This window comes from Vulpes vulpes, chromosome 13 (assembly GCF_048418805.1).
Source record: "Vulpes vulpes isolate BD-2025 chromosome 13, VulVul3, whole genome shotgun sequence".
Classification (NCBI taxonomy): Eukaryota; Metazoa; Chordata; class Mammalia; order Carnivora; family Canidae; genus Vulpes; species Vulpes vulpes.
Window position 1 is genome coordinate 93,731,837 of NC_132792.1, and position 27,702 is coordinate 93,759,538.

Sequence of the window (27,702 nt, forward strand, 5' to 3'; positions counted from 1 at the left end):
TCCAGCTGAGCTGCAGATTCTAGCAGTGCAGTCAGGCAAGAAAAAGAAAGAAAAGGCTTCCAGATTAGAAAGGAAGTCATAAAACTGTCTTTATTTATAGACCACAGGTGATCTATGTAGAAATTTTAGTGAAATAAACAAAAAAAGCTATTAGAACTAATAAGTGAGCTTAGCAACATTTCAGGATACAAATATCAATTGATACAAATATCAATTATATTCTGTATGCCACCAACAAACTATCAGAAAAATGAAACTGGGCCATTTCCTCACACCAAACACAAAAATAGACTCAAAATGGATGAAAGACCTAATATGAGACAGGAATTCATCAAAATCCTAGAGGAGATCACAAACAGCAACCTCTCTGACCTCAGCCACAGCATCTTCTTACTAGATGTGTCTCCAAAAGCAAGGGAAACAAAGGCAAAAATGAACTATTGGGACTTCATCAAGATAAAAAACTTTTGCACAGCAAAGGAAACAGTCTACAAAACCAAAAGATGATCAATATAGAATGAGAGAAGATATTTGCAAATGACATATCAAATAAAGCGGTAGTATCCAAAATCTATAAAGAACTCATCAAACTCAACACCCAAAGAACAAATAATCCAATCAAGAAATGGGCAGAAGACATGAACAGACATTTCTCCAAAGAAGACATACAAAGGGCCAACAGACACATGAAAAAATGCTCCACATCACTCAGCATCAGGGAAATACAAATCAAAACCACAACAAGATACCACCTCACACTAGTCAGAATGGTGAAAGTTAACAAGTCAGGAAATGACAAATGTTGGCAAGGATGCAGAAAAAGGGGAACCCTCTTACACTGTTGGTGGAAATGCAAGCTGATGCAGCCACTCTGGAAAACGGTATGGAGGTCCCTCAAAAAGTTGAAAATAGAGGTACCCTATGACCCAGCTGTTGCACTACTGGGCATTTACCCCGAAGATACAAATGTAGTGATCCGAAGGGGCAACATCACTCTAATGTTTATAGCAGCAATGCACACAATAGCCAAACTATGGAAAGAACCCAGATGTCCATCAATAGATAAGTGGATAAAGAAGATATATATATGTAATGGACTACTACTCAGCCATCAAAAAAATTCTTGCCATTTGCAATGACATGGATAGCACTAGAGGATATTGTGCTAAGGGAAATAAGTCAATCAGGGAAAGACAATTATCATATGGTCTCACTCGTATTTGGAATTTAAGAAACAAAACAGAGGATCATAGGAGAAGAGAGGAAAAAATAAAACAATACAAAAATCAGAGAGGGAGACAAACTATAAGAGACTCTTAATCATAGGAAACAAACAGGGTTGCTGGAGGGGAGAGAGTGGGGGATGGGGAAACTGGGTGATAGACGTTAAGGAGGGCACCTGATGTAATGAGCACTGGGTATTATTTGGCGAATCATTAACCTCTTCCTCTGAAAATAATAATACATTATATGCTGATTAATTAAATTTAAATAAAATTTTAAAAAAAAGAAAGTTGCCCAGGACCACACAGCTCATAAGTGGCACAGCCACAATTTAAATCCTGACAATGTGACTCCAGAGTGTCACCTCTGTGCTGTGGTGTTTTTACCATCAGCAATTTGGAAGAGAAACAGTGAAGTTTTGTCTGTTTCATTTTAATCTCATAATCAAGCAAATATCACTTAAGAGTATTATTTTTTTCAATCCTCAGTGTTTTATGTTGAAAACTTAGCACATTAGAAGCAAATAAATCTATCTTGTTCTTAAAAAAAAAAAATGGTAGTTCAATTTGGAGAGGATTCAACATAATCCAAATCAAATTCCAGAGGTTTTTTGGTAGAAGTTGACAAGCTAATTCTAAAATTCATATGGAAATGCAAATGACTTAAAATAGCCAAAACAGGGATCCCTGGGTGGCGCAGTGGTTTGGCGCCTGCCTTTGGCCCAGGGCACGATCCTGGAGACCCAGGATCGAATCCCACATCAGGCTCCTGGTGCATGGAGCCTGCTTCTCCCTCTGCCATCAGGCAGGTGCATGGAGCCTGCTTCTCCCTCTGCCTATGTCTCTGCCTCTCTCTCTCTCTCTGTGACTATCATAAATAAATAAAAATTTTAAAAAAATAGCCAAAACAACTCTGAAAAAGAACAAAATTGGAAAGCTAACACTTCTTGACTTTGAGAATTATAAAGCTGAAGTAATTAAAACAACATGGTACTGGTGTAAAGACATACAGTTAGATCAGTGGAATAGAATAGAAAGTTTAGAAATAAACTCACACACATATATGTACATTTAACAAAGGCGCAAAGGCAATCAATGCAGTAAAGAAAGGATAACCTCAACAAGTAGTGCTGGAACAATTGGGTATCCATATACATAATCATGAACTTCAATCCGTATCTCACACCACATACAAAACTATTTTAAGTGGATCATAGACTTAACTGTAAAACTACAAAATATGTAACTTCTATAAGAAAACAGGAAAAGGATCTGTGTCCTGGGTTAGGCAAAGATTTCTTAGATACAGCACCAAAAACAATCCATAAAAGAACAGATTGATAAATTGGGACTCCATTAAAATTAAGAGATTCTTATTAGAAGACACTAGTAAGAGAATGAAAAGACAAGCCACAGCCTGGGTAGAAATCCTTGCAAAACATATATAAGAATTGTATTTAGAAGAAAGATTTTTAAAAAACTCAAACCAGTTTTTAAAATGGGCAAAAGATACATAGATGGCAACTAAACACATGAAAAGATACTTAACACCATTAGCATTAGCAAAATGCAAATAGAACAATGAGATATCACTACACATTTATTAGAATAACTAAAATTAAAGGACTGACTTTACCAAGCATTGATGTGGAGGAATTGGAATTCTAATACACTGCTGAGAAGATAAAACAGTTAAAACCACTTTGGGAAACAGTTTGGTAGTTCCTTGGAAACTTAAACATATATCTATCATATAGTCTAGCCATTCCGTTTTCTAGATATTTGCCCAAGAGAAAGGAAATATATGACCATATAAAAACTTGTGCACATGGGATGCCTGGGTGGCTCAGTGGTTAAGTACATCTGCCTTCGGCTCTGGGAATAGTCCTGGATTATTGGGGTCAAGTCCCACATGGGGCTCCCTGCATGGAGCCTGCTTCTCCCTTGGCCTGCCTGTGTCTCTGCCTCTCTCTCTCTCTGTGTCTCTAATGAATAAATAAAATCTTTTTAAAAAATGTTCATAGCAGCTTTATTTGTAATTACAAAAACTGGAAACAACCCAAATGTCCTTTAGGTGAATATTTATCCGTTGTTATATGTCCATACAATGTAATACAACTCCATAAACAGTAATGAGCTACTGATACTCATAACAGCAATGAATCTCAAAATAATTATGGTGAGTGAAAGAAGCCAAACAAAAGAAAAAGTAATATCGTGTTAGTCTGTTTATATGTAACTCTAGCAAGTGCAAACTATAGTGACAACAGGTCAGTGATTGGGAATGGGGGAGCAAGGGAGACACAGGAAGGAGGAAGTACAAGGAGGTAGAAGATTTAGGGATGATAAATATGTTCATTATTTGACCATGGTGATAGTTTCACAGGCATATATATGTAAAAACTTATCAAATTGTTTACTTAAAGCATGTGCACTTATTGTTAATTATACTTAAAGCTGTTTAAAAAATCAACAGCGTAAGAACAGATTAGGAAGTATCTTGTTTAATATTAATTTTAGGGGGAATTTTGTTTCAGTTGAGTCCAAAGTAAAACACAGCTGACCTAAATAACTATTGCAGCCTCATAGAGCATTAATAAGCATATGGTGTCTTACTGGAAAAACATTACTCTAGTTGCAATCTGAATGTGAAAACAGGTCCAGTGTACTTTATTTGGGAAAGAAGCAAATTATGTGGTCCACATTTTATACAGGTGTCAAGGGCAGAAAGAGTGATGGTTAAGATTTAAGTTCTCAATCTTGTTAAGGGGATAACCCTTAACAAGACTTAGCCAAGTAGGGGCACCTGGCTAGCTCAATGGTAGAACATGTGGCTCTTGATTTCAGAGTCATGAGTTCAAGCCCCCTATTGAGTGTGTGGCATCTACTTAAAAAAGGTTTTTATTAGCAAAACGAATATTTACTGATTATCTACTGTGTTCTAGGCACTGCGCTAAACATGTTAACTGTTATGGTGAGATAAGTACCATTTTTCAGATCATGAAACAGAATATTAGAAAGGAATAGTACTTGATGAAAAGAGCTAGTAAATGGCAAAATCAGAATTTGAACTCTTTATCCTTACTACCTAAATGACTTCCCTTTTTTTTTTTTAGAAAAAAATTTCCCCCAGGGATTTTGGGCTAACAAAGAGTTATTGAACTATTGCACAAAGAGGATAAGGAGATTGTTTTGGCTTTTTTTCCCCATTTTATTTCTTTAGCCCTGATATGACAGACATTGTGCCAGGAGCTGGGAATGCCCTCAAGGAGTTCATGACCTAGTGGAGAAACAAGAAGTTACAAACCACAACATAGAGAGCAGAGCTGTGACTCGCTCAAGGAACTTCCCAAGTCTGTGATACCTCCAGTGTTTACAAGTTCCTCCTTTAAATGGATGTGAAATCACTAGTAGAGAGAATCAGGCAATCAGCTGCTTACTGGTTATCTAAACACCAGGTACTACCCAACAGCCCAGGGTTGGAATCCATGTCTGAGTATAAGCAGGATGACAGGCTGTGACATTTTTGGACATTTGGGACTACTTCCAAATGATCAAAACCGCTAGTGTTAAATGCTAAATATGCCAGTGTCCACCATCCATAATAAATTCAAGAATAGAAGCATGTGCAAAATGGTAAATATTAGGGAATAACATAATAGGATTTACATTTTAGAAAGCTCACTCTGACCTTATCAAATGCTCATCTATGCTTTTTGATTATTCTATAATTGGTATGTTCCAAAATCTGTCAATGATATGTGATAACATATGTGAAATAAATTTTCAAAAATGCAAAATGGAACTGTGGAATCTTATCAGATTCTTTTGAGGTACATAAACGGGTGCAGAGCACCAATGCTTTAGTAGACAGAGGAAAACCTGTACAAGGACAGTGCTTACCTTGTTGACCACTTAACCCATAGATCCTAGCAAATTGACACATGGTAAGTGCTCAGTAAATAATTGTTGAATAAATAAATAAATGCAGCAAGAGGATTCACTATGATGGGTACTGAAAAGTGTCTCCTGGATTTGGGGATTAGATCATTGATAACTTGGCAAAAACAGTTTCTTGAAATGGAATTACCCTTTAACATCATGTAATCTAATAGTGAAGTAAATGCTCACCTTGTACAGTAAAGTAGTTCTGATGCCAGTTGTTGGTCCACATATAACTATTTTCTATCTTTATTTTAAAGATTTACTTATTACATTGTTTTTGAAACATTTACATTTAAGAAATATACATGTATAGATAGATAGAATGCTGTATTCACACATACACAGTGAAATTTCTCGTCCATGCCCCCTCATTTCTACATGTCCCCACCAAACAGGTAATCCCTGTCACTAGTTTCTCATGTATCTTTCTAGATTTTTTTATATCTATTCAAGCAAGTACAAGCATAGATTCTTATTTTTAAACATTTTTTTACTCCAAAGACAGTATTTTGTAAAACTGTTCTGCACTTCACTTTTTCATATAGCTATCTCTTAGAAATCTTTCCAAATCAATAGTTTCCTCATTATTTTTTACTGTTGTGTACTGTTATACTATGTGGATGTGCCATAATTTATTTACCCTATCCACTAATGATGGGCATTTATGTTGTTTTCAAACAATGCAATGACCCTAGGTCAAACATGTACGCATCTGTAATTCCTATAAATGCTGTAAATTACTCTCCATAGAGATTCTACTAGTACATGTGTGTCAGTTTGTATTCCCACAGAAGCTCACTAACAAAGTTTATTTTTGAACTTTTGGATTTTGTCAATCTGATGGTGAAAAATAGTATATGTGGTTTTAATTTGCATTTTCCTTATTGTTGACATTCAGTGGTCTTTGCATTTGTTTAAAGACTATTTGCATCTTCTTTCTATGAACTTTAAGTTCCTTTACCTTGACTTGTTTATCATAGTGTGGGTTCTGCTGAAATCAGAGCCCAAAGAACAGATGTGAGTGTGAGTAGTTTATTTGCATAGTGATCCCTGCAAGCAGGAGGAAGCCAAAAAAAAGTGTGTTTTCTGTGTAGTTGCTGTAAGCCAAGAAGGCTTGAATCTACTAGATTCTGTAAGAAGCATGCAGAATGCCTCCCAGAACTATCCTTCCAAAGAATGGAAAGCTAGGACATTTATTCTTAGTTCTCCATTAGTTCAGGGCTGCCCAGAATTGTTAAACTTCCTCACATTTCTAGACCACACACAAGGCTAAGAGCTTGATGGCCTTTCATGAAGAAGGCCCTGAGATAAAAAGCTCAAGGAAGCTAGATATGAGCTTAGGTAAGATGCTGCCCCCAAGAATCTGAATTCACACAGAACTGTCCACCATAGCTCCTGCTGAAATCAAAGATGGGCCAAAGGGATCTGGTATGAGGCAACATAGGATCTCCAATAGTAAGCCTTTTTCTTATTGACTTATGTTGACAGGAATATAGTGTAATAGTGATTTATAAATATTATCCTTGGTGTATAATTTTGCTTATAGTGTTTTTAAAATAATAGCTTTATTGAGGTATAATTCATATGTCTTACAATTTACCCATTAAAAATGTACAATTATGGGCATATAGGTGGGTCAGTCAGTTAAGCGTTTGCCTTTGTCTCAGATCATGATCCCAATAGGGATAGAGCCTCATATTGGGCTCCCTGCTCAGTGAGGAGTTTGCTTCTCCCTCTCCCTCTACTGTTCCCCTGCTTGTGTTGCGCTCTCTCTCTCTCTGTCAAATAAATAAATAAAATCTTTCTTTAAATGTACAATTAATATTTTTTAGTATATTCACAGAGTTGTGCAACCATCACCACATAAACTTCAGAACATTTTCATTACTCCATCCAAGAGAAACCATCTATCCATTATTGGTCACTCTCTATTTCAACCCTCCACTTCCAGTCCCTGGGAACTACAATCTACTTTCTATTTCTATGAACTTGTCCATTCTGGGCATTTCATATAAATGGAATCATACAACATATGGCCTTTTGTGACTGGGTTCTTTTATTTGGCTTATTGTTTTCAAGTTTCATCCATATTGTAGTATGTAGCAGTACTTGCTTCATTCCTTTTTACTGCTGAACAAAATACCATTTTATGGATATGCCACATTTTATTTATCCACTTATTATTAGTTTATAGACATTTGGATTGTTTCCACTTTGAAGCTATTAGGAATAATGCTGCTATGAACATGTGTGTATATAGATTTTTGTGTGGAAATATGTTTTCACTTGTTCCTCATTTCATACCTATGAGTGGAATTCCTGGGTCATACAATAACTGTATATACTCATTTGAGGAACTTTTTTCCAAAGAGTCTGTACCATTTTACATTCCTACCAGCAATGTGTGAGGGTTCAGTTTCATATCCTCACCAGCACTCTTCATTGTCTGTTTTTTATCTTAGACATTCTAATGGCATAAAGTACTATCTTACTGTGGTTTTAATTTGTATTTCTCCAATGGCTAATGATGAGCATTTTTTCATGTGCTTATTGGTCATTTGTACATTTTCTTTGAAGAAATGTCAGTACAAATCATTTGCCCATTTGTCAGTTGGGTTATTTACCTATCTTGAGTTGTAAAGTTTCTTATATTGGATACAATTCCTTTATCAAACATAGGAGTTGCAAATATTTTTCCCACTCTATAGGTCGCCTTTTTACTCTGTTGATGGTGTCCTTTGAAGCACATTTTTTTTCATGAAGTTCATTTATTTTTTCTTTTGTTGCTTGTGCTTTTGGAAACCACTGCCTAATGAAAGGCTATGAATATTTACTCTGTGTTTTCTTCTAAGAGTGGTATAGTTTTAGCTTTTACATTAAGATCTATAATCCGTCATTGCTTAATTTTTGTATATGGTGTGAGGAAGGAATCCAAGTTTATTTTTTTGAATGTGGATATCCAGTTGTCCCATAATCATTTGTTGAAAAGACTGCTTTTTTACCCATTGAATTTTCTTGGCACTCTTGTCAAAATTTAATTGCCCATAAAATGCAACAGTTTATTTCTGGACTCGGTGCTATATAAGAATACCAGTCAGATTAACACCTCACCCTTATGACTTAATTTAACCTTAAATACCTCTTTAAAAGCCCTGTCTCCAAATACTGTCACTTTCTAAAGTACTAAGCATTAGGACTTCAAAATATGAGTTTGGCGGGATGGGGGCAGACATAATTCAGTCCTAATAATGACATACAGTTGTTCACAGTATTCCTTCATAACTTTTTTTTTAGAAGTACTGTTGCCAGGGATCCCCAGGTGGCTCAGCAGTTTAGCGCCGCCTTCAGGCCGGGCCGTGGTCCTGGAATCCCGGGATCGAGTACGTGGGGCTCTGTGAATGGAGCCTGCTTCTCCCTCGGCCTGTGTCTCTGCCTCTCTCTCTCTGTGTCTCTCATGAATAAATAAATAAAATCTTTAAAAAAAAATGAAGTAATGTTGCCATAATTCCCTCTTGTTCATTTTTCATTTTAGTAATTTGCGTCTTTTCTCTTTTTTGTTCTTGGGCAGTTTAGCAAAAAGTTTGTAAATTTCATTATCTACTCAAAGAACAAACTTGGTGTTGTTGATTTTTGCTATTGTTTCTCTATTCCCTATTCATTCATTTTGGCTGTAGTCTTTATTTTTCTTCTGCTTACTTTGGGTTTAATTTGCTCTTCTTTTTCTAGTTTTTAAGGTGATTATTTATTTGATTTTTTTTCTGTTTTAATATAGGCACTTATAGCCATAAATTTCCTTCTGAGCACTTAACAGGATCTCATAAATTTCCATACATTGTGTTTTCATTTTCATTGATCTTAAAGTGATATCTAATTTCCCTTGTGATTTCTTCTTTGACCTATTGGTTATTTAGGAGTATGTTGTTTGATTTCCACAGTTTGTGAATTTTTCAAATTTCCTTCTGTTATTGATAGCTCACTTGAGGCCATTGAGTTCAGAGAAAGTAATATGTAAGACTTCATTTCTTTTGAGTTTACTGAGGCTTGTTTTATCATCTCTCAAATTATCTATCCTAGAGAATGTTCCTTGGGCGCTTGAGAAGAATGTGTATTCTGCTTTTGTTGGGAGAATGTTTTATTGATGTCAGTTAAGTCTAGTTGATTTATAAAAGAGTCTTCTGTTTCCTTGTTGATCATCTCCCTAGTTTATTTATTATTGAAAGTGGAATATTATAGTCTTCACCTATTACTTTTTTTAATTTTTTTATTTTATTTTATTTATGATAGTCACAGAGAGAGAAAGAGAGAGGCAGAGACATAGGCAGAGGGAGAAGCAGGCTCCATGCACCGGGAGCCCGCCATGGGATTCGATCCCGGGTCTCCAGGATCACGCCCTGAGCCAAAGGCAGGCACCAAACCACTGCGCCACCCAGGGTTCCCCACCTATTACTTTTGAATTGCCTATTTCTCCCTTCAGTTCTGCCAACCTTTACATCGTGAATCTGGGGCTCTATTGTAGGTGCATATATGTTTTTAATTGTTGTGTCTTCCTGGTGGGTTGACCCTTTTATCAATATAAAATATCCTTCTTTTTCTCTAATAATAATTTTTATTTAATTTTTAAAATTTAAATTCACTTTGCCTCTAATAATAATTTTTGTCTTTTTTTAAAAAAAGATTCTATTAATTTATTCATGAGAGACATACAGAGAGAGAGAGGCAGACACATAGGCAGAGGGAGAAGCAAGCTCCCTGGCGGGGGCCTGATATGAAACTCGATCCCAGGACTCAGGAATCATGCCCTGAGCTGAAGGCAAACTCAACTGCGGAGCGACCCAGGCATCCCAATAATTTTTGTCTTAAAGTCTATGTTTTCTGATATGGCCACTCCAATTCTCTTCTAGCTATTGTTTGCACGGTTATAGTGTGTTTTGTCATACAGATTTCTTATATTTTTGTGGAGCTGAATATCTAAACTTTTCTAATGGCTTCTGTGTTTTTAACAATAGTTTGACCTTTTCCTTTTGAAGATGATAAGTAACTTCTGTGTTGTTTCCTATTATTTCTGTATCTTCCATTTTTTAAGTGTATATCTTCAGTCCATTTTGGTGTTTAGTGTAAGATGTAGGTCCATCTTAATTTTTTTCTTATATATCAAATTGCCTCAATACAATTTATTGAATGGCTCATCTTCATTGCTGCTTTGAGGTACTACCTTTATTTTATACAAAATTCTCTTATGTATTTGCATCTATTTCTTACTGACTTTTTTATTCTATTCTTTTGTTTACTAATGCACCAAAACCACAGTATTTACTTCAAACTGAGGTTTTATAGTAAGTCTTATTATATCATCATACTAGTCTCCCCTCATTTCTCTTATTTTTCAGAATGTTTCCAGCTATCCTTGCATGTTTATTTTTTATATCAACATCACATAAATTTGCCAACTTTAAACATTCTAATAGTTTTAATAGTAATTCTAATAATATCTAAACTTACTGGTATTTTCTTAGGATCATATTAAGTTCATTAATTAACTTAGATTGATTTTATCTTTTTAACGTTGAATGTTCCGACTCAGAAACAAGGTATGTCTTGATATTTGTTCAGATCTGTTTTCATGATCTTTAGAAATATTTTTTAATTTTTAGAAATCTTTAATATTAAAGGTTAAAATACATATGAAAATAGGCTAGCAGTCAATAAAACTGAAAGGCAACTATGGAATGGGAGAAGATATTGTCAAATGACATATCTTATAAAGGGTTAGTATCCAAAATATAAAGAATTTATAAAACTCAATATCCAAAAAATGAATAATCCATTTAAAAAATGGACAGAAGACATAAATAGACATCTTTCCAAAGAAGACATACAGATGACCAACAGACACATGAAAAGATGTTCAACAGCACTGATCATCAGGGAAATGCAAAGCAAAACTACAATGAGATATATCACTTCCCACCTATCAGAATGGCTAAAATCAACAACACAAGAAACCACAGATACTGGCAAGGATGTGAAGGAAGGGGAACCTTCATTCACTGTTGATGGGAATCCAAACGGGGGTAGCCATTGTAGAAAACAATATGGAGATTCCTCAAAACGTTAAAAGTTGAATTACCCTATGATCTAGCAATTGCACCACCAGGTATTTACTCAAAGAATACAAAAATACTAATAAAAAGGGACACTTGTACCTTGATGTTTATTGCAGCATTATTTGCAATAGCTAAATTATGGAAACAGCCCAAATGTCCATCAAGTGATGAATGGATAAAGAAGATGTGGCATATATATACAAATGTATATATACACAATATACATACATACACACACACACAATGGAATATTACTCAGCCATAAAAAGAATGAAATCTTGCTATTTGCAACAAAATGAAAGGAGCTAGAGTTATGATGCCAAGCGAAAAAAGTCAGAGAAAGACAAATACCATATGATTTTATCCATATGTGGAATTTAAGAAACAAAACAAGCAAGGGAAAAAAAGAAAGAGGCTAATCAAGAAACAGACTCTTAACTATGAAGACAAACTGATGGTTACCAGAAGGGAGGTGGATGGGGGGATGGGTTAAATAGGTGATAAGGATTAATGAGTGCACATGTTGTGATTTGCACTGGATGATGCATGGATTTGTTGAATCACTATATTGTACATCTGAAACTAATACTACACTGTATGTTAACTAACTGGAATTTAAATAAAACTTTTTTAAAAAGACTAATATAATGAACCAATACCAGGACCTATCACCCAGCTTCAAATTTATGAGCATATGGCCAATATTATTTAATCTTACTTTATCTCTCCTTTTTTCCCTGAATATGCTAAAAAAAATCCAAGACATCATATTAAGAAGTATTGTAAAGTTTTCTGCATCTAATTGTGTATATTTCTTATTAAGCTTACTCCTAGGCATTTTATCTATTGATTAATGTTCATTATTATGAAGATTAATTTCTGTACATTAGCTTTGTTCTTTTTCATTATTTAATAAATACTGATCTCTGCTAATTTGAATTCAGTGATTTGAAAAAATAAGATGAATTGCTATCCTTCATAATTTATTAACTACATTTTACTTATGTTTACCTGGATTATTAGAAATATGCTAAAATTATAAACTACTGTAGTAAGTTACTAGTCTTGTTCCAAGCAATATGATTGTGGCCTGAAACATAACGACCAACCTATATAATAGCACAGCAAACTCATCTGGGATTTCTACCCTATAAGATTCTCTATTAAGACATGAAAAACAGTCTTCAGTTCCCTGCAACATTGTAATGTTGAATGTGCACTTGCTGACCTCTATTCTTCCTATAGACCTTAAAATCACTCCCTGGTGGTAAGTCCCGCCCTCAAAGAGGCACATTAGCTCTTCTGAGCCAGTAGAAGACCATTTCAATTTTTTGACTTCTTATGAAGACTGATTAGACATATCAGGAATCACACTGTGGTTTATATACTTATTTTTTAAAGGTTTTATTTACTTACTTGAGAGAAAGAGAGGATGAGAGAGAGAACATGAGTAGAGGGGTGGTGGAGCAGAGAGAGAGGGAGAAGCATGCCCCTCACTGACCAGGGAGCCTGGACACAGGGTTCGATCCCAGGACCCTGGGATCATGACCTGAGCAGAAGGCATATGCTTAACTGACAGAGCCACCCAGGCGCCCCTGAATACTTATTTTTTGGATAATTCCTAATGTAGTACCATCAATATCCTACTCTTTAGAGCATTTTTTCTTTTCAAACTCTCAGAAAGTTTTAATGATCCCTTTCAACACTTGCTGGTATTAATTGATTAAGCCATTCTGGCAGAGTAGAGTCAAGGATTGGGAGTTTATACTCATTTATAGTCATTTTGGAATAATCCATTTGGCTTTTGTGTTAATGTTCCCCATAGCCTGTCTGAAATGGCATGTAGTTTTTCTGAGCTGAATTATTTTCTGAATCCAAATAGGAACCTTCTTTTGGATATGCCTGGTTTACATAGGTAAATTAATTTGAGTTAATTCCAAAACTTAAAGCAAACTTTCCCTCAGAGGAAAGTGCTTTCTCCTACATTGCAATGACTTAGTTTGCAGGGCACCTTTTAAGTGACAACATCATCTGAAAGGAGATAAATATATTTCATTAAAATACAGCTTTAAGGGGAGCTGTGGAGATAGTGTTAATATGGCATATAGTAATATCCTTGATCCCACATCATATGACTTTGATCAAGTTAAATGACTACTACTTCTTAAGGTAGTACTACCTACCCCATTCAGTTTTTATAGGCATTAATGAATTGATATATTAAAGTGCTTAGACTAGTACCCAGTACATAGGAACTTCTAGTGATTTTTTGCTGAATAGATAAAAAGAAAGTAAAACCTGAATACAGAGAAACTGACTTTCTTAAAATAGGTCAAGAATAAAACTGAAATTTTACAATCTGCTTTCTCTCACTTCATTCTTATTGAATTAACTTCCTTCCTGCATATAAAATAGTTTCTAATTTGAACAACCTCTTTCATTTTCCAGATTCACCGATTCTCAGTTCAGCTAATTCTGCAATCAATTTAAGTGGAGCTCAGGACCTGACCCGGAATAAGAATGTTGTGAAACCACTGGCTTTATCTTTGCAGGTTGTAGGGAAGACTTTTGCTGCAGGTGATGTTTTCCTCACTTATATTTCTTTGGTAAATACATAGTTTATAAAAAATTTGTGTGAAATCATGTTACCAATTGGGTAGAAGAAAACAGCTCTTTCCCATCAGTTGAAGACAGTCTATAATATTGTATTATTATTATTATACAAAGTTTTGTATTCCTTATGCTCTAGCCAGAAGAGTCAAGGAATGATATCTGGCACATGGGGAGACAGAGGTTGGTTCTGTTCAGCAAACATTTATTGATTTATTGGGCACCTGCTATTTTGAGGAACAGAGGATACAAATACAAATAAAGCTCAATCCTTGACTTATAATGTACTTATAACCTAGCAGAGGAGATAGACCTATAGGAAAATATTTTCAGTACACTGCAGTAAATACAACAATTCGTTGGGGGAGCACAAAGGAGGGAGAGAGTTTTTAGCACAGCATTTTAGAGAATAATGAAGAATGAGTTATTGGAGGAGCCTGGTTTTAAACTATGAGGAGATACTCGCTGCGTGGAGGAGTGGGGTAAGATATTTCAAATTCAGGGGAAAGCCAGGATCAAAGCTTGAAGGGAAAGGAAAGGAAAGAAGCAGTATGACATGTGCAGGAACTTCCAGTGGTTTGGACTTGTTAGAACCATAAAATGTAAAACTCAGGGAGTGGCAGGAGGGGAGTAAGTAGTGGGCAAGGGAAAGGTCACAGGAGGCCAGGTAAGAAGCATAATTTTATACTATAACTTACAGAACAAAGGAGTAACATGATCTGATTTGAACTTGAGCTAGAACACTTTTGAACTTGAGCAGAAAAGAAAAAAAGAAGGTAGAAAATTAGTTGGAAGTCATTTCAATAGTCTAGGTGAGAAATGATGAGGCCCTTGACCTGAGTTGGAGAGGAGAAAACAGATTGGAGAACTACTCAGGAAGTAAAATCAGAAGAATTTGGCTGATTAACGTAAGCATGAAGCAGAAAAAGGGGTCTTAGTGTGTACCCATCTGTCTGCTAATGGTGACACAATTATTTAAGACAGGAAATACATAAGGAGCAGTTTCTTCAGGAAGAGATTGTGAGATCAACTGTGGACATGTTGACTTTGAGATACTCATGAAATGTCCAAGTGGAGCTGCTCAACAGTCATCTAATTTATTGTACATGAGATTAAAATCACAAGGGTAAATAGGATCTGCTAAAGAGAAAGGTAGGGTAGGGCAAGCTGTTAACTAAGGATAACATTTTAGGAAATTCCAGAGTTTAAGGAAAAGAAGTGGTCAGAGAGGTAGAAGAAGAATGAGAAGAAAGAGCCTATCATTCTTGGAAATTTAATGACAGTTAGGTATCATAATTTATCCTGACCACCTTTATTCTTATTCTGTTCCAACAGTTTTTTTAAAGATTTTATTTATTTATTCACGAGAAACACACACAGAGAGAGGCAGAGACACAAGCAGAAGGAGAAGCAAGCTCCATGCAGGGAGCCGGATGTGGGACTTGATCCAGGATCACGCCCCAGACTGAAGGTGGCGCTAAACCACCAAGCCCCCGGGGCTGCACTGTTCCAACAGTTTTTGCAGGATCTTCCTTCTGGTTAGATTATAGACTTGAACAAACTGAACCCAAGGTTTTACGGTATTAACGAAGTTAATAAAATTATAGATCCTGGCAGTAACCAGCATGGTTGCTAAAACCACCAGACGAAGGGCTGATGGACAGTTTTATAATTTGAGACTTAGGTTAACAACTCTTGAACCCACTGATCAATGTTAAAATGTTAAGAAGAAAGAAAGCTAGTTATCATGTGCCTGCTGACGGAAGAATATGGCAATATTTATGAGATGCTCTTGCCCAAAAACTAAAACGTAAATCTAAACAAGCCTCTACTGTATGTTGGTAAATTGAACACCAATAAAAAATAATTTTATTATAAAAAAATAAAATAAAAATAAATAAACAAGCCTCTATATCTAACAATTAATATATAGGAAATAGAGGGGATGTGAAGTGACACCATGGATAGCCAATTAGCAAAATTCAGACAATGTAAAATTCTGCCAGATTTTCAGCAAATTAATTGGAAAAAAAAAAGAAGGGGAACCCTATAGATTAAGGGAGGCTCTTGGGGGGGGTGGGGAAAGGGATGCAACTGACACTATACAGAGTCTGGAAAACTTGCTCAGCAAAAATGACATCATCCTAAATCTATCTGCAGTGTATGACCTTATCCTGATTCAAACAAATTATTTTTAAAATTTGTGAGACAGTCCATGAAATGTGAACACTATTATATAGTGCAAAATGTGAATATTATTATATTAATAAATTAAGTTTTTTAAAAGGGGGTTTAAGGGATATAAAAACTAAATTCAATGTGTAGATTCTTTTGGAACCCCAATTTGAGGAAGTCCACTGTAAAAAAAAAAACACTTCTGAGATAACTAGGGTAAATTTGAACTCTAATGGGATATTTTGGCATTAATAAATTATTAATCATTGTTGATTTTAAATATAATGATATTACAGTTATGTTTTTAGGAGTTCTTTTCTTTTATAGAAACTCATACAGAAATATTTATGGATTAAACAATATAAATAAGTTTGCTTCAAAATAATCTAGAGCAGGTATGTGGGTATGTTGGGTGAGGGGGAAGAGAGGAGTATCTTAATCTATATTTATCTAAAGCAAGATTGGCCATGTGTTGATAAGTGTTGACTCTGGGTGGTAGGTATGTACTTTATTATACTATTATCTCTACTTTTGTAAGTTTGAAAATTTCCAAGATACCAAGTTTAAAAAAAAAAAGTTTTCTCTTTCTTTCACCCACCATCTCTGAAGACATCACTGAAAATGATTCTAAAAGATCTCTTGGAATCCTAGAAAATTATTTTTAGGTGACATTTACTAACTCTGATGGTTATAGTCAGTTTTACACAAGTGAGCTGTCTTATCAGTGAGATGTCTTTGAATCCTAGAGTGTGAGGTTAATTGTGTCATTGCAGTGTCACAGAACACAGTGTGTTGCTCAGTTTCTGTTCTGAGTATTCCTCTTGTGTGCTACAGATGCTGCTAATGGAAACAGTAGCCATGGAGGGAAGAGCAGTGCATCCAGCTCCACTCCAGCCCGCCCAGGGAATTACTCTTTGTCACCAAGACCTAGCTATGCATCAGGAGACCAAGGTACAATTACCCATCTTAGAGTTTTGAAATAATGCACCTTAATTATGGAAGAAGTACTATGGAGTCTGGAATGATAAATTATCTGACAGTACACTCCCAGTTTTTCCTTAGCTTCTCATTGAAGGCTTTGAAGGTTTATGATTGGTGTGAACAAAGATGATTAAATATCTTGGTGATTTACAAGGATGAACCTACCTAGAAAATAATGTTGAAACAAATGAATAAGGAAATGTCTTGAAAAACCATGAGCTTTGCTGACTAAAGTACAGAGATCAAGGTTCTTCTCTGTTACATGACCCTGGGCAAATCTGAGCCTTCCTTTCACCATCTATAAAATGGTATAACAGTATACTTATCCTACAATGTCCAGTGCTGTTGATGGAATTGAATGAAATAATCTGACTAAAACTGTAAATTGTAAAACAGCATACAAATGTTAGGTGGTATTGTTAGAGTGACTTTTTCTAATTTTATCTTTACCTCTACAGGAGTGGCTTAGACTTTCTGAGTATAATCAAATTAAAGACTCTGTTACTTTGAATTCTCTTCTTTCTTCCACTGCTAAGGACAAGGTTCATCTTTCTTTTTGCCTTAGCTACCATGTTCATTTCTGGGCCACCAAAGAAACGACACCGGGGATGGTATCCTGGGTCACCTGTCCCACAACCTGGTTTAGTTGTACCTGTTCCTACAGTTCGCCCTCTTTCAAGAACTGGTAAGATTTCAACAGAAGATGGGTTTTAAGTCTTTTTGAATTAGCAGAGATATCTTCTACTCCTATTCTTTCCCTGAACCTTTGAAGATAAATTTTCTTAACCAATCATTGTGTCCAGTCTTATGTAAGGAAATTAATAGTAGCTGATATTTTGTCTCCATCACATCTGCCTTCCCTAAAAGTACTTGCGCCATCACAACAGATCTTAATTTACTATCTGGCTTTGTTTTGGTCTACAGTATCCATGCATAATGCTACTAACCCACCATCATAGGGCAAAAATGGGCTTGCTTTGCTATTTGTGGTGTTAGATATGTTCTCCTGTTCTCTGGTTCCTTTTGTGACATACACAAAATTTTATTTTGTCTGGTCTGGACGGTTTTGTCTGTGACTAGAAACCTGAAAAACTAACTGATTCTCCTTTATAATAGCTAGCCATGGCCATTGGGGGCCTACTGGTAAATGTTTAAACACTGGTCTACCTTGCTGTACTAAGCACAGACAAATGTAAATATACCAATTCTAAGGCATAAATGGGATTCTTTAAAAATTTAAATTTTTGTTTGCTCTAGATTATACTGATTAATGTTGAATATATTCTTCACTCTTTTCTATATTTTTCAAATTTTCTTTAATGAGCAAATAAACCATGATAATTGCAGTGGGGGTGGAGGGAATTAAATAACAGAATCCAAAAGATTGCATGTAGAAAAACAACTAGAAGAAAAAACTAGGAAAATGCTAAACAGTAGTTATCTCCAGATGATGTGATTATGATTGGGGTTTTTTTTCCCCTTTGTTTTTCTCACTTCTAATTTTATATAATAAACATGAATTAGTTTAATTACATAACAATGAATGAACCATTAGACTTCTAAAACTATATGAAAAGTTTTAAGACTATGTTGATATCAGTTGTATTTCATTTCACTTTCATGTCTAATCCTTCTTGTCAAACAACTTTTTTTCCAGAGTCCCTTTTATCTGCCCCTGTTCCACAGACTCCACTAACTGGAATTTTACAACCTCGACCCATTCCTGCAGGGGAAACTGTAATTGTTCCTGAAAACCTGCTGAGTAACTCAGGAGTTAGACCAGTAATTCTGATAGGTAAGGGAAAGGAATTCCAAGTTGCCTGTTTCTCCAGTTCAGTGTTTGTGTATTTACCAATGCATGCATGTATTCATTCAGCCATATATTGATTCTTTCAGCTTTTAATGGTCAGCTCCCTCATGCTGTTAAGCATGTGACTAGAAGTTGGGAATAAGGGAAAGTCCTTTTGCCCACAGGGAGCACTGTTTAGTGGGGAGTCCATCATGTAAATAAGTACAATATTGTGAAACTTGGCTAGTAGAGGTTTATAGCCAAGAATTACAATAACTCAAAGGACAGAAAGCTTAACTCTGCCTGGAGGGAGTTTGAGAAGACTTGTCAGAGGTGATGTTCCAACTGGAAGGTTGGCGAAAGTAGACAAGGTTGGGGAAAAGGATGTTCCAGTCAAAGGGAGCCAAACCACAGAGAAAAGAAACAAGCTGAACCAGCTAATAGACCCCCCTTGGGAGAACCAGGAGGTCCCAGAGTTGCATATCTGAATCATGGAGAAGTGTTTATGAATCACTTATCTTTATAGAGTCTGAGTCCTTCCAAACTGTCTGTAAGTGGAGGTGTAGAAATTTAGAGGCCCTTAGATTCCAGGACTAACTTAGTGCTTTTCAGACTCACATCAAGAATTACCTCATTTGGGGACTATCTTAGCTCAGGAGACTACCTGCTTTACCTTTAGGACTAAATAGATGGGGTGTTTAAACCCCACTGGATCATTTGGGTATGTCTATGTGAGATGTTATCTGATTTTTTTTTTTTTTTGGTTGACTTGAGCCTACTGGCATGGATGGTTTTGCTTCAAGCCCTGTCCTTTATCAGGCTGTCCTATCCACTGCTCCTGGGCCTATAGGCACTGGGAGAAGAATCCCAGTTGTTTAAATTCCATATGGTAAGGAAGTTCTTATTGAACATTTGAGTGGCGTACATAATGGAGTTAAGCCTTGGAAAGATATGTAGAACATAGCGACCTTTTGGAAAGTCTTACAGAGGGACTGCCCTCTTCACTATACCACCCAAACAGGTTATATTTTCAACATATTTTTGTCCTATCTACTTCTAAGATAATTTGAGGCTATATACTGACATTTGAGAAGAGAATATAAAAATGACTAAGATAGCAGAAAGGAACCTGCAAGTACTTGGGACTAGAAGGATTCTGCTTTGAGCTTATTAGCTTTTTAAAATGTTTAAGAAAACCTCAGGAAATGAAATATGTTATTGTAGTTTGTTTTGTGTCTTCTTATATGGAAAGAAACTTGATCAAGAATTTTATTGGAAAATATTTTATCATTACAGTTTTACAAAAGGATGCAGAGATGTTTTGCAAATTCTCATCAATCCTCTGTAGCAGATATGATATTAACATGTCCCTTCTGTGGGAAACAGAGATAATATCATCTGAGTCTTTTGCTTCCTGTTCATCTGATTTAATATAAGAGTAGAATTTGGAAGCATTGAGGAAATTCCCTAGAATATTTGAGTGATTTTGCTTGGTAGCCATCTCAGAGGGCAGGAAACTTTTGTTAAGCATCTTTGATCCTAGTTGGGCAAGTGTACCTGGTTGAACCTTAAAAAGAAATGTTGAACTTATTGACCTGCTTCTATTGGGGCAGGCTATGGCACTTTACCCTATTTCTATGGAAATGTTGGTGACATTGTTGTGAGTCCTCTGCTGGTGAATTGCTACAAGATTCCACAGTTGGAAAACAAAGATTTGGAACATTTAGGGTTGACTGGCAGCCAACTCCTGAGCGTGGAAAACATGATTCTTCTGACCATACAGTATCTTGTACGGCTAGGTAAGCGATTTTCCATAATTATTTGGTGGTGACAATTTTTATTCTTTTTTGCAACATGCTTTTTTCCTTTCTTTTCCCCTCTTTCTCATGTTCATCCACTTGTCCATCTCTTACTTTACCCTTTTCATTTCTAACATTCTTTTCCTTCAACCCCACTCTCTATGACTGTTCTCTTTCTTCTCCCATTTCTTTTCTAGTCCTTTCTCCCACTTGCCTTCCCCCACACCCCATTTCTCTCCTAACTTCTCTAGAATCTTGCTTCTTTGGGTCCTAGAGGAGATAAATTGCGCCACCTAGTGTCCAGTCGCATGATGGTCCTAAGGTCTCCAGAGTGGTACATAGAGGAAGAACCTCAAAGGGCTGTGTCAAGGGTACCCTTCTCCCTTGGGGAGTCTGGCCAAGCCTCCCTTCTGAAAGTGCAGGTGTCATCTGGAATGTAAATGAAGCCATTGCCTTACACATTTACAGTTTTCTACTTAGCCTTTTTATCTTGTTTATCCACTGTCTCTACATCCATTTTTTTCTTCTCCAGCTACACCGCTTTGATGTAGTCCCATCATGTTTTCCTTCATTGAGGCAGTGTCTGTGGACCTCCCTGAAAGGCTCTTTAGGCTGTAGGGTAAGGGGGATACATAGGTCATGAACCCTTCACTTCCTTTATTTGATATACCCTCCTGAGCTCCACAGTGGGTGTATGCAGGTGCCCTGACAATACTGTGGTGACTCAGCAACATTTACATTGCAATGTCCTTTATTTTGCAAACTGCAGCAGGTCATCTTACATGCAGCCTAATTATACATTCACTCTAGGGCCGCAAGCCACTCATTTACTTTGGAAAATATTCAAGATGTAAAATTACACATAAGTATTTTCAAACATTAAAATAATCCACAAGAGTACAGATTAAATTTCTTAAGTGTTAAATAATAAAAATACTGGGATAAACAATGTTAAAAAAAGAAAAGTTTCAGCTGGCCAAATTTAGTCTTTGGAGCAACAGCTAGCAACTGTGGCTGTAAGGCTTGGTGCCCCAAGAGTCTGAAGGCTTGCTTTGACATGAGCTTTTGAAACTTGCAAGGCTTTAGATATCTCACGAGCCACTTTGATGATAAACCTAGGACTTGCTAATCAGCTGATTAGTGGGTAATAAAATTATAAAAACCACCTGTGTCTGCAGCTCATTTGGTGTCATAATTTTCATTACTACATACACTGACTTTCAACTATGTTCCAAGATCGAAAAGGCTTCCAGATGCCTCCAGAATTAGTAAAACAAGCCCACATAGAGTAATGCTATTTATTGGAAAACCAAGCCAATCAGTACAGCACTTTTTTTCAATTTTAACATCAATTTAAAATATCAAAGTCCAAGCAGCCCGGGTGGCTCAGTGGTTTAGCGCCGCCTTTGGCCCAGGGCCTGATCCTGGGGACTTGGGATCAGGTCCCACGTCCCTCCATGCTCCCCTGCATGGAGCCTGCTTCTCCCTCTGCCTGTGTCTCTGCCTCTCTCTCTTTCTGTATGTGTGTCTCTCATGAATAAGTAGATAGGATCTTTAAAAAATAAAATAAAGTATCAAAGTTCAAGTTAATTAAATGAACTAAATGATCAAAACAAAATGTCTCTCCTCAAATTACTAAAAGCTCTTACCTTAAAAAGAAAAATCTCCATCCAATTAGACCTCTCTTCTCTGCCCTTTAAGATCAGTTATTTCTAGAGTTTTACTGGCAACCAATTAATATATCTCTCAAAGTGCAACATGAATGGCTACTTTTTTTTTTTTTATCTAAATTTTGTACATTAGGACACCTCTTCTCAGCAACTCCCTTCTTATGGAGTCCTTGAATTTTTGTTTGTTTATTCATTCATTTGTTTGTTTATTTTACCTTTAAATGTTTTAAAGAGGGCAGCAAGAACATTTTCACATATGCTATTGCTTTATAGATAGACTTTTATATTTAATCCAAACTTTTAAAAGAACAAATCTAATACTTTGATGGCTTAGTTGCCTGGACATAAGAGGGAAAAAGAAAAACAAGATTCTTCAGAAGGAAGAGGTCTTTCCACTATAGTCATTAAAAAAAAAAAATCAGTCTGTTCTGGATGCCTGGGTGGTTCAGTGGTTTAGCGCCTGCTCTTGGCCCAGGACGTGATCCTGGTGTCCCGGGATCAAGTACCGCATTGGGCTCCCTGCATGGAGCCTGCTTCTCCTTCTGCCTGTGTCTCTGCCTCTCGCTCCATGTGTGTCTCATGTATAAATAAATAAAGTCTTTCAAAAAAAAAAAAGTCTTTCAAAAAAATCAATCTGTTATTTCACAGCCTGAAATCTTTTGATGTAGAAAGTGAAATTAGCAAATCCATTGATCATTGGAGGGCTCTGAGTCTGGAACCTTGTCTTTATTACAAGGTTCTATCTGAAAAGCCATCAAAACTGATGCCTAGGCTAAGCTGAGTTACTAGAGACCAGCAGTTGATGGGGAAAAAATTTACTATTATCAAGCTTGTGGGAAGTAGAGAAAAACCTCCTGCAATTTAACCATAAAGGCTGAGGATGACGGGAGGTGATTGGAAGCAAGGCATTTTTCTCTCTTACCTCATTTAAACTTTGGTACTTTTTCCTCTATTTCTCAATTCCTAACAGTAATTCAGTCAAAATTCTATTTAAAAAATGGGTCTTAAGGCAATGGAGAATGCTTATGAATATGTTTGATAATTTTATTTTCTGGGAATGCTTTTATATGTGAAATTAATTATATTGCCTAATAGAACATGTTACTCAGTCATGGTTTAGAGTGAGCCTTATGGACACACCTATTCACCAGGCCTCTGAGCCTTCAGGGGGTCTATGAGAGGCTGTAGGGAATGGCAGCAGAGCCACATGCTTTTGAGCTGTCATTTATTCTGATGGAAGAAAGCTTTAAATAGCCACTTTCCCTTCAACTCATTTATACTGTGCATTTGTACGTCAATATAAATCTATACACTTTGAGCTCCTAGTATGTACCTAGTATGTACCTAGTATGTACCTAGTGATCACTGACCATGATGCTAATTTTATAAAGCAAAATGAAGACAGAAGCTTTGGCAGCTTCTAGGTAATAAAAAGGCATCTACCTTCCTCTAGCAGGCAATTGGGGGGTGGGGGGTACATAAGAAGTATTAACACAATGTTGTTACCATTGCAGGGTTCTTGCCCTCTTTTTCCATGGACGGCAGAAAAAACTCTAAGAGGATTTCAGTCTCCCTCCCTTTAGCATCCAACCAATCATGAAAAAACTTATTTCCTCCAATTTAAATTATTTTAAAAATATTTAATATTTTACTTACTTTTCTATATCCTAAAAATATTACTAAAACTTCATTTTCTTGCTTTCCCAGAAAATATGAGCAGGGCTCTGGAAAGCCAGCTTAAATTCCTATTGAGGAAGGAAAGACTCTGACTCATTCAAGGTGCCTCCTTCTCATATAGAAGTCCAGTCCTTTACACGTGTATTCTTCCCCAAGGGGATTTTAGCCCTGGGTTCTGAAATTAGTGTTTGATCTCAGGTCACAGACACTGAGGGGTTCTATCTGTCTACCAGAGCCTGAGCTTTCAATTCTCAGGTCTGCACAGCAAAAGAAATGACTGAAGAGCAGGAGTGAGCATAGTCTCACTGGTTTCAATTTAAACTAAATGTAGGAGTTCATTTGAGTCCCTTGGATGTCAAATATTGACTTGCTTGTTTTATCCTAAAGACTGGTTGAGTTTATAAAGAGAATCAGAGAAACAAAATCCCCCTAATTCCAGGGGCTGTTGGTCACCCACATAAATTTAGCCATATCCACAGCTGGAAGAGAGGGCCAAATGCCATCCTTAACAATCCAGAATGCTGAGGAATAGCTAGATAACAGTGACATTCTCTATTAGGGAAAGTGTGATGCTGTCTAAATATAAATTAGAAGTGAAAAATAATTAAACTTAATTTTCCTATGAACAGTATTCCTAAAATTAGGTACAGAGACAATACATTAAAATGTTTTTCAAAGTAGCTATAAATAAAACAAGAAATGAGTGAAACCTAAAGTTGGTTATATGCCAGTAGGTTAGCTTCTTCCTTCATGAGTCATTAATCATGTCTGTAATGACAAGTTTAATAGCTCAGCAAATATACCACCTTCAGGGACCATCCCCTAAGATATACAGTGGAATTGATACTGATGCTGAGTACCTCCTCTTTTAAAAATATCAAGATTAGCATAAAGGAGAACAGAAGACTGCATTTTTTTTAATACTGAGGCAAAGAGAAGGTAACTTTACAATGGAAAATGGTTAGCAGGGCCTCCATTCCTGCAGCCACAATAGGAAAAGAGCTCTTTTGCAGTTGGAGTATGGTAGGCTTAGAAGGACTACACACTAACGTGTGTGTGTGTGTGTATGTGTGTGTTTCTCTCTTTTCTAGCTGTGATTTTTAAAAATTCTAACTGTAATTCTCTTCAATTTAGGTCCTGATCAGATACCTCTCAGGGAAGAATTTGAACAAATCATGCTGAAAGCTATGCAGGAATTTACTCTGAGAGAGCGAGCCCTACAGATGGGTGCTCAGTGTACACCTGTGTCGCCAGGACAACTCCCCTGGCTTGCTAGACTGGTCGCCAGCGTATCTCAAGACTTGGTTCATGTGATTGTGACCCAAAACTCTTTGGCGGAGGGCATATCAGAGACATTGAGGACTCTCAGTGAAATGAGACACTATCAGAGACTACCAGATTATGTTGTGGCGATATGTGCATCAAAAATCAGAGGAAACGAATTTTGTGTGGTAGTATTAGGTGAGTAATGTTTGGGGTTGGTTTTTTTTTATCCATTCATTTCAATCATCTGTCCATTTGAAAAATATTTATTGAGTGTTTCAAGCATCCATGATCAATTAATCTCTAGTTAATTGCTCCAACTCCAGTTCTTCCTCCTTATTTTAACATTTGTTTTCTCCTCATATCAGATTTTTGTAGCCCTTAGTTTGGCTGGTGTCCCTGTCAGCTGGTTGTGGAGGCATTATTTCAAAGCATGTCCTAGAAACAGATACCCTTGTCTCATGTAACTTCTGTCCTTATAAGGTTTTAGAAATGTTACCACTCTAGCATGTGATAAAGCCATTGCCACAGGTGGCCTAAGCCAGTGAATCAAATTTGCCAGGAACTTAGCACATGTATTCACCAACTCCTCACTGAAGATGATACTTCAAATTGTAACATTAACTCTAAAGAAAAGGTTTAGAAAGTTGGAACTTACAAAATGTGTTTTTGTTTCTGGCGCTGATTTTCTATCAGGCACCATCATGAGTAGCCAGCCATCTGGACTAAATTTGCTTTTTTCCTCTCTAGAGAGGGTTCTTACCTGTTTCTACTAAAGAAGCCAAACCCCCTCACTTTGGCAAAACCTGCCTGCCCATATCTCCATGACATAAATCTTGATCAGAAAGTATGATACATTAATTTTTTTGAATTTTCACTTGTAAAAACAACTAAACACCATAAGTTTATATTTTAAGACAGGTATTCATAATAACCATGCAAACACAATTTTTAAAGGTTTTTCACATTCCTACTGAGTCTTTAAACACATGTATAGTATTTTTCAGAGTTACAAACATAAGGTATATCATTTTTCCCCTTGATCATCTAACATTTTATTATAAACATTTTCTTCTTAAAATTGCCATTTTAGGGATCCCTGGGTGGCGCAGTGGTTTGGCGCCTGCCTTTGGCCCAGGGCGCGATCCTGGAGACCCGGGATCGAATCCCACGTCAGGCTCCCGGTGCATGGAGCCTGCTTCTCCCTCTGCCTGTGTCTCTGCCTCTCTCTCTCTCTCTCTCTCTCTATGCAACTATCATAAATAAATAAAAATTTAAAAAAAAAAATTGCCATTTTAAATGCTGAATTATTGTCCATCTTTTGACGTGCCATACTTTCCTTAACCAAATCCCTATAGTTACATGTTTTAGTTGTTTCCAATTTTTGCTATTATAAATCATATTTCTGTTAGCATTTGTTCACTGGTGCATCACTTCCTCCCTCTCTTCTGCAGGTCAGCATCAGTCCAGAGCTCTGGCAGAGAGCATGCTAACCACAAGTGAGTTTTTGAAAGAAATTAGTTATGAGCTCATCACAGGAAAGGTCAGTTTCCTGGCATCACATTTCAAAACCACATCATTAGGTAAGTGGTTGTAGGATTCAGCAGCACTGCCAGTCCCTAACTGTGTGATTTTCTGAATTTAAATTTTAGCCTGTAGAGGAGATGAGCATGGAGGTTAAACTTGCCTGCTGACCTTCCCTCATTTGGAATGGTTTATCCTCAGTATTTTGTTACTGACACAGCAGGTGGTCCAGAGGAAGGCACATGGGCACTGGTATGGAGGGCCTCAGCTCAGCCACTACTTAGTGGTGTAACCTTGGGAGAGATTCTTCCTCCCTGGATCTCAGTTTTCTAATATGTCAAATGGAGATAGAATGATGCCATCCTAACTGCTTTGAGTATTGTGGAGGTCAAGAGGGATACACCATGTAAAAGCATGTAAGTCGTAAGCACAGTACATATGAGGGTAGCTCTGGCTATAGAGATACTGCTACAGACATGGCCAAGTGTAAACTCAGACAGGAAAAGCTGACTGACTGACAAATCTTGATGAAAACCCAGCTTAAGTGTCCAATGAGACTAATATAAATTTATCATTCCTTGTAATCTTATCTCCTCTTTATTATGTAATAGGCGATGATCTGGACAAGCTGCTAGACAAAATGCAACAAAGAAGAGGAGAAAGTGTGGTTACCCCTTTCAATGGAGATCTTAACGAGTGTGTGTCAGCTCAGGAGGCTGCCGCTATGATCCCCACGCAAAACCTGGGTAACGTCACCTCAGACCAAAAGGAGGAAATAGAAGCTAAGTCATTCTGAGGGTTTTCAGGTCTTGTTTTAGAGTCACAGATTATGACAGGTTTTTCCTCACTATCTACATAATAAATATGGCTCAAATTAAAAATGTCCCTTGATGGGGCCTGGATCAAACATCTTGTTCTTAGTAGATGTCTCCTAGAATTAAA

The 27,702-nt window shown here is 36.6% G+C and overlaps 1 protein-coding gene across 7 annotated transcripts in view; it reads left to right on the top strand.

The window, feature by feature from the left end:
• The window catches only part of GREB1L (GREB1 like retinoic acid receptor coactivator), a 257,957-nt gene that overhangs the window by 161,565 nt on the left and 68,690 nt on the right, over nucleotides 1-27,702 (top strand). For all 7 annotated transcript variants that reach the window (XM_072735060.1, XM_072735063.1, XM_072735065.1 and 4 more), the window contains 8 exons: nucleotides 13,721-13,849; nucleotides 16,892-17,008; nucleotides 17,604-17,723; nucleotides 18,696-18,833; nucleotides 20,441-20,626; nucleotides 25,108-25,434; nucleotides 26,691-26,819; nucleotides 27,372-27,506. In XM_072735060.1, coding sequence (XP_072591161.1) covers nucleotides 13,721-13,849; nucleotides 16,892-17,008; nucleotides 17,604-17,723; nucleotides 18,696-18,833; nucleotides 20,441-20,626; nucleotides 25,108-25,434; nucleotides 26,691-26,819; nucleotides 27,372-27,506 — 1,281 coding nt within the window. The remainder of the gene's footprint in view (nucleotides 1-13,720; nucleotides 13,850-16,891; nucleotides 17,009-17,603; nucleotides 17,724-18,695; nucleotides 18,834-20,440; nucleotides 20,627-25,107; nucleotides 25,435-26,690; nucleotides 26,820-27,371; nucleotides 27,507-27,702) is intronic.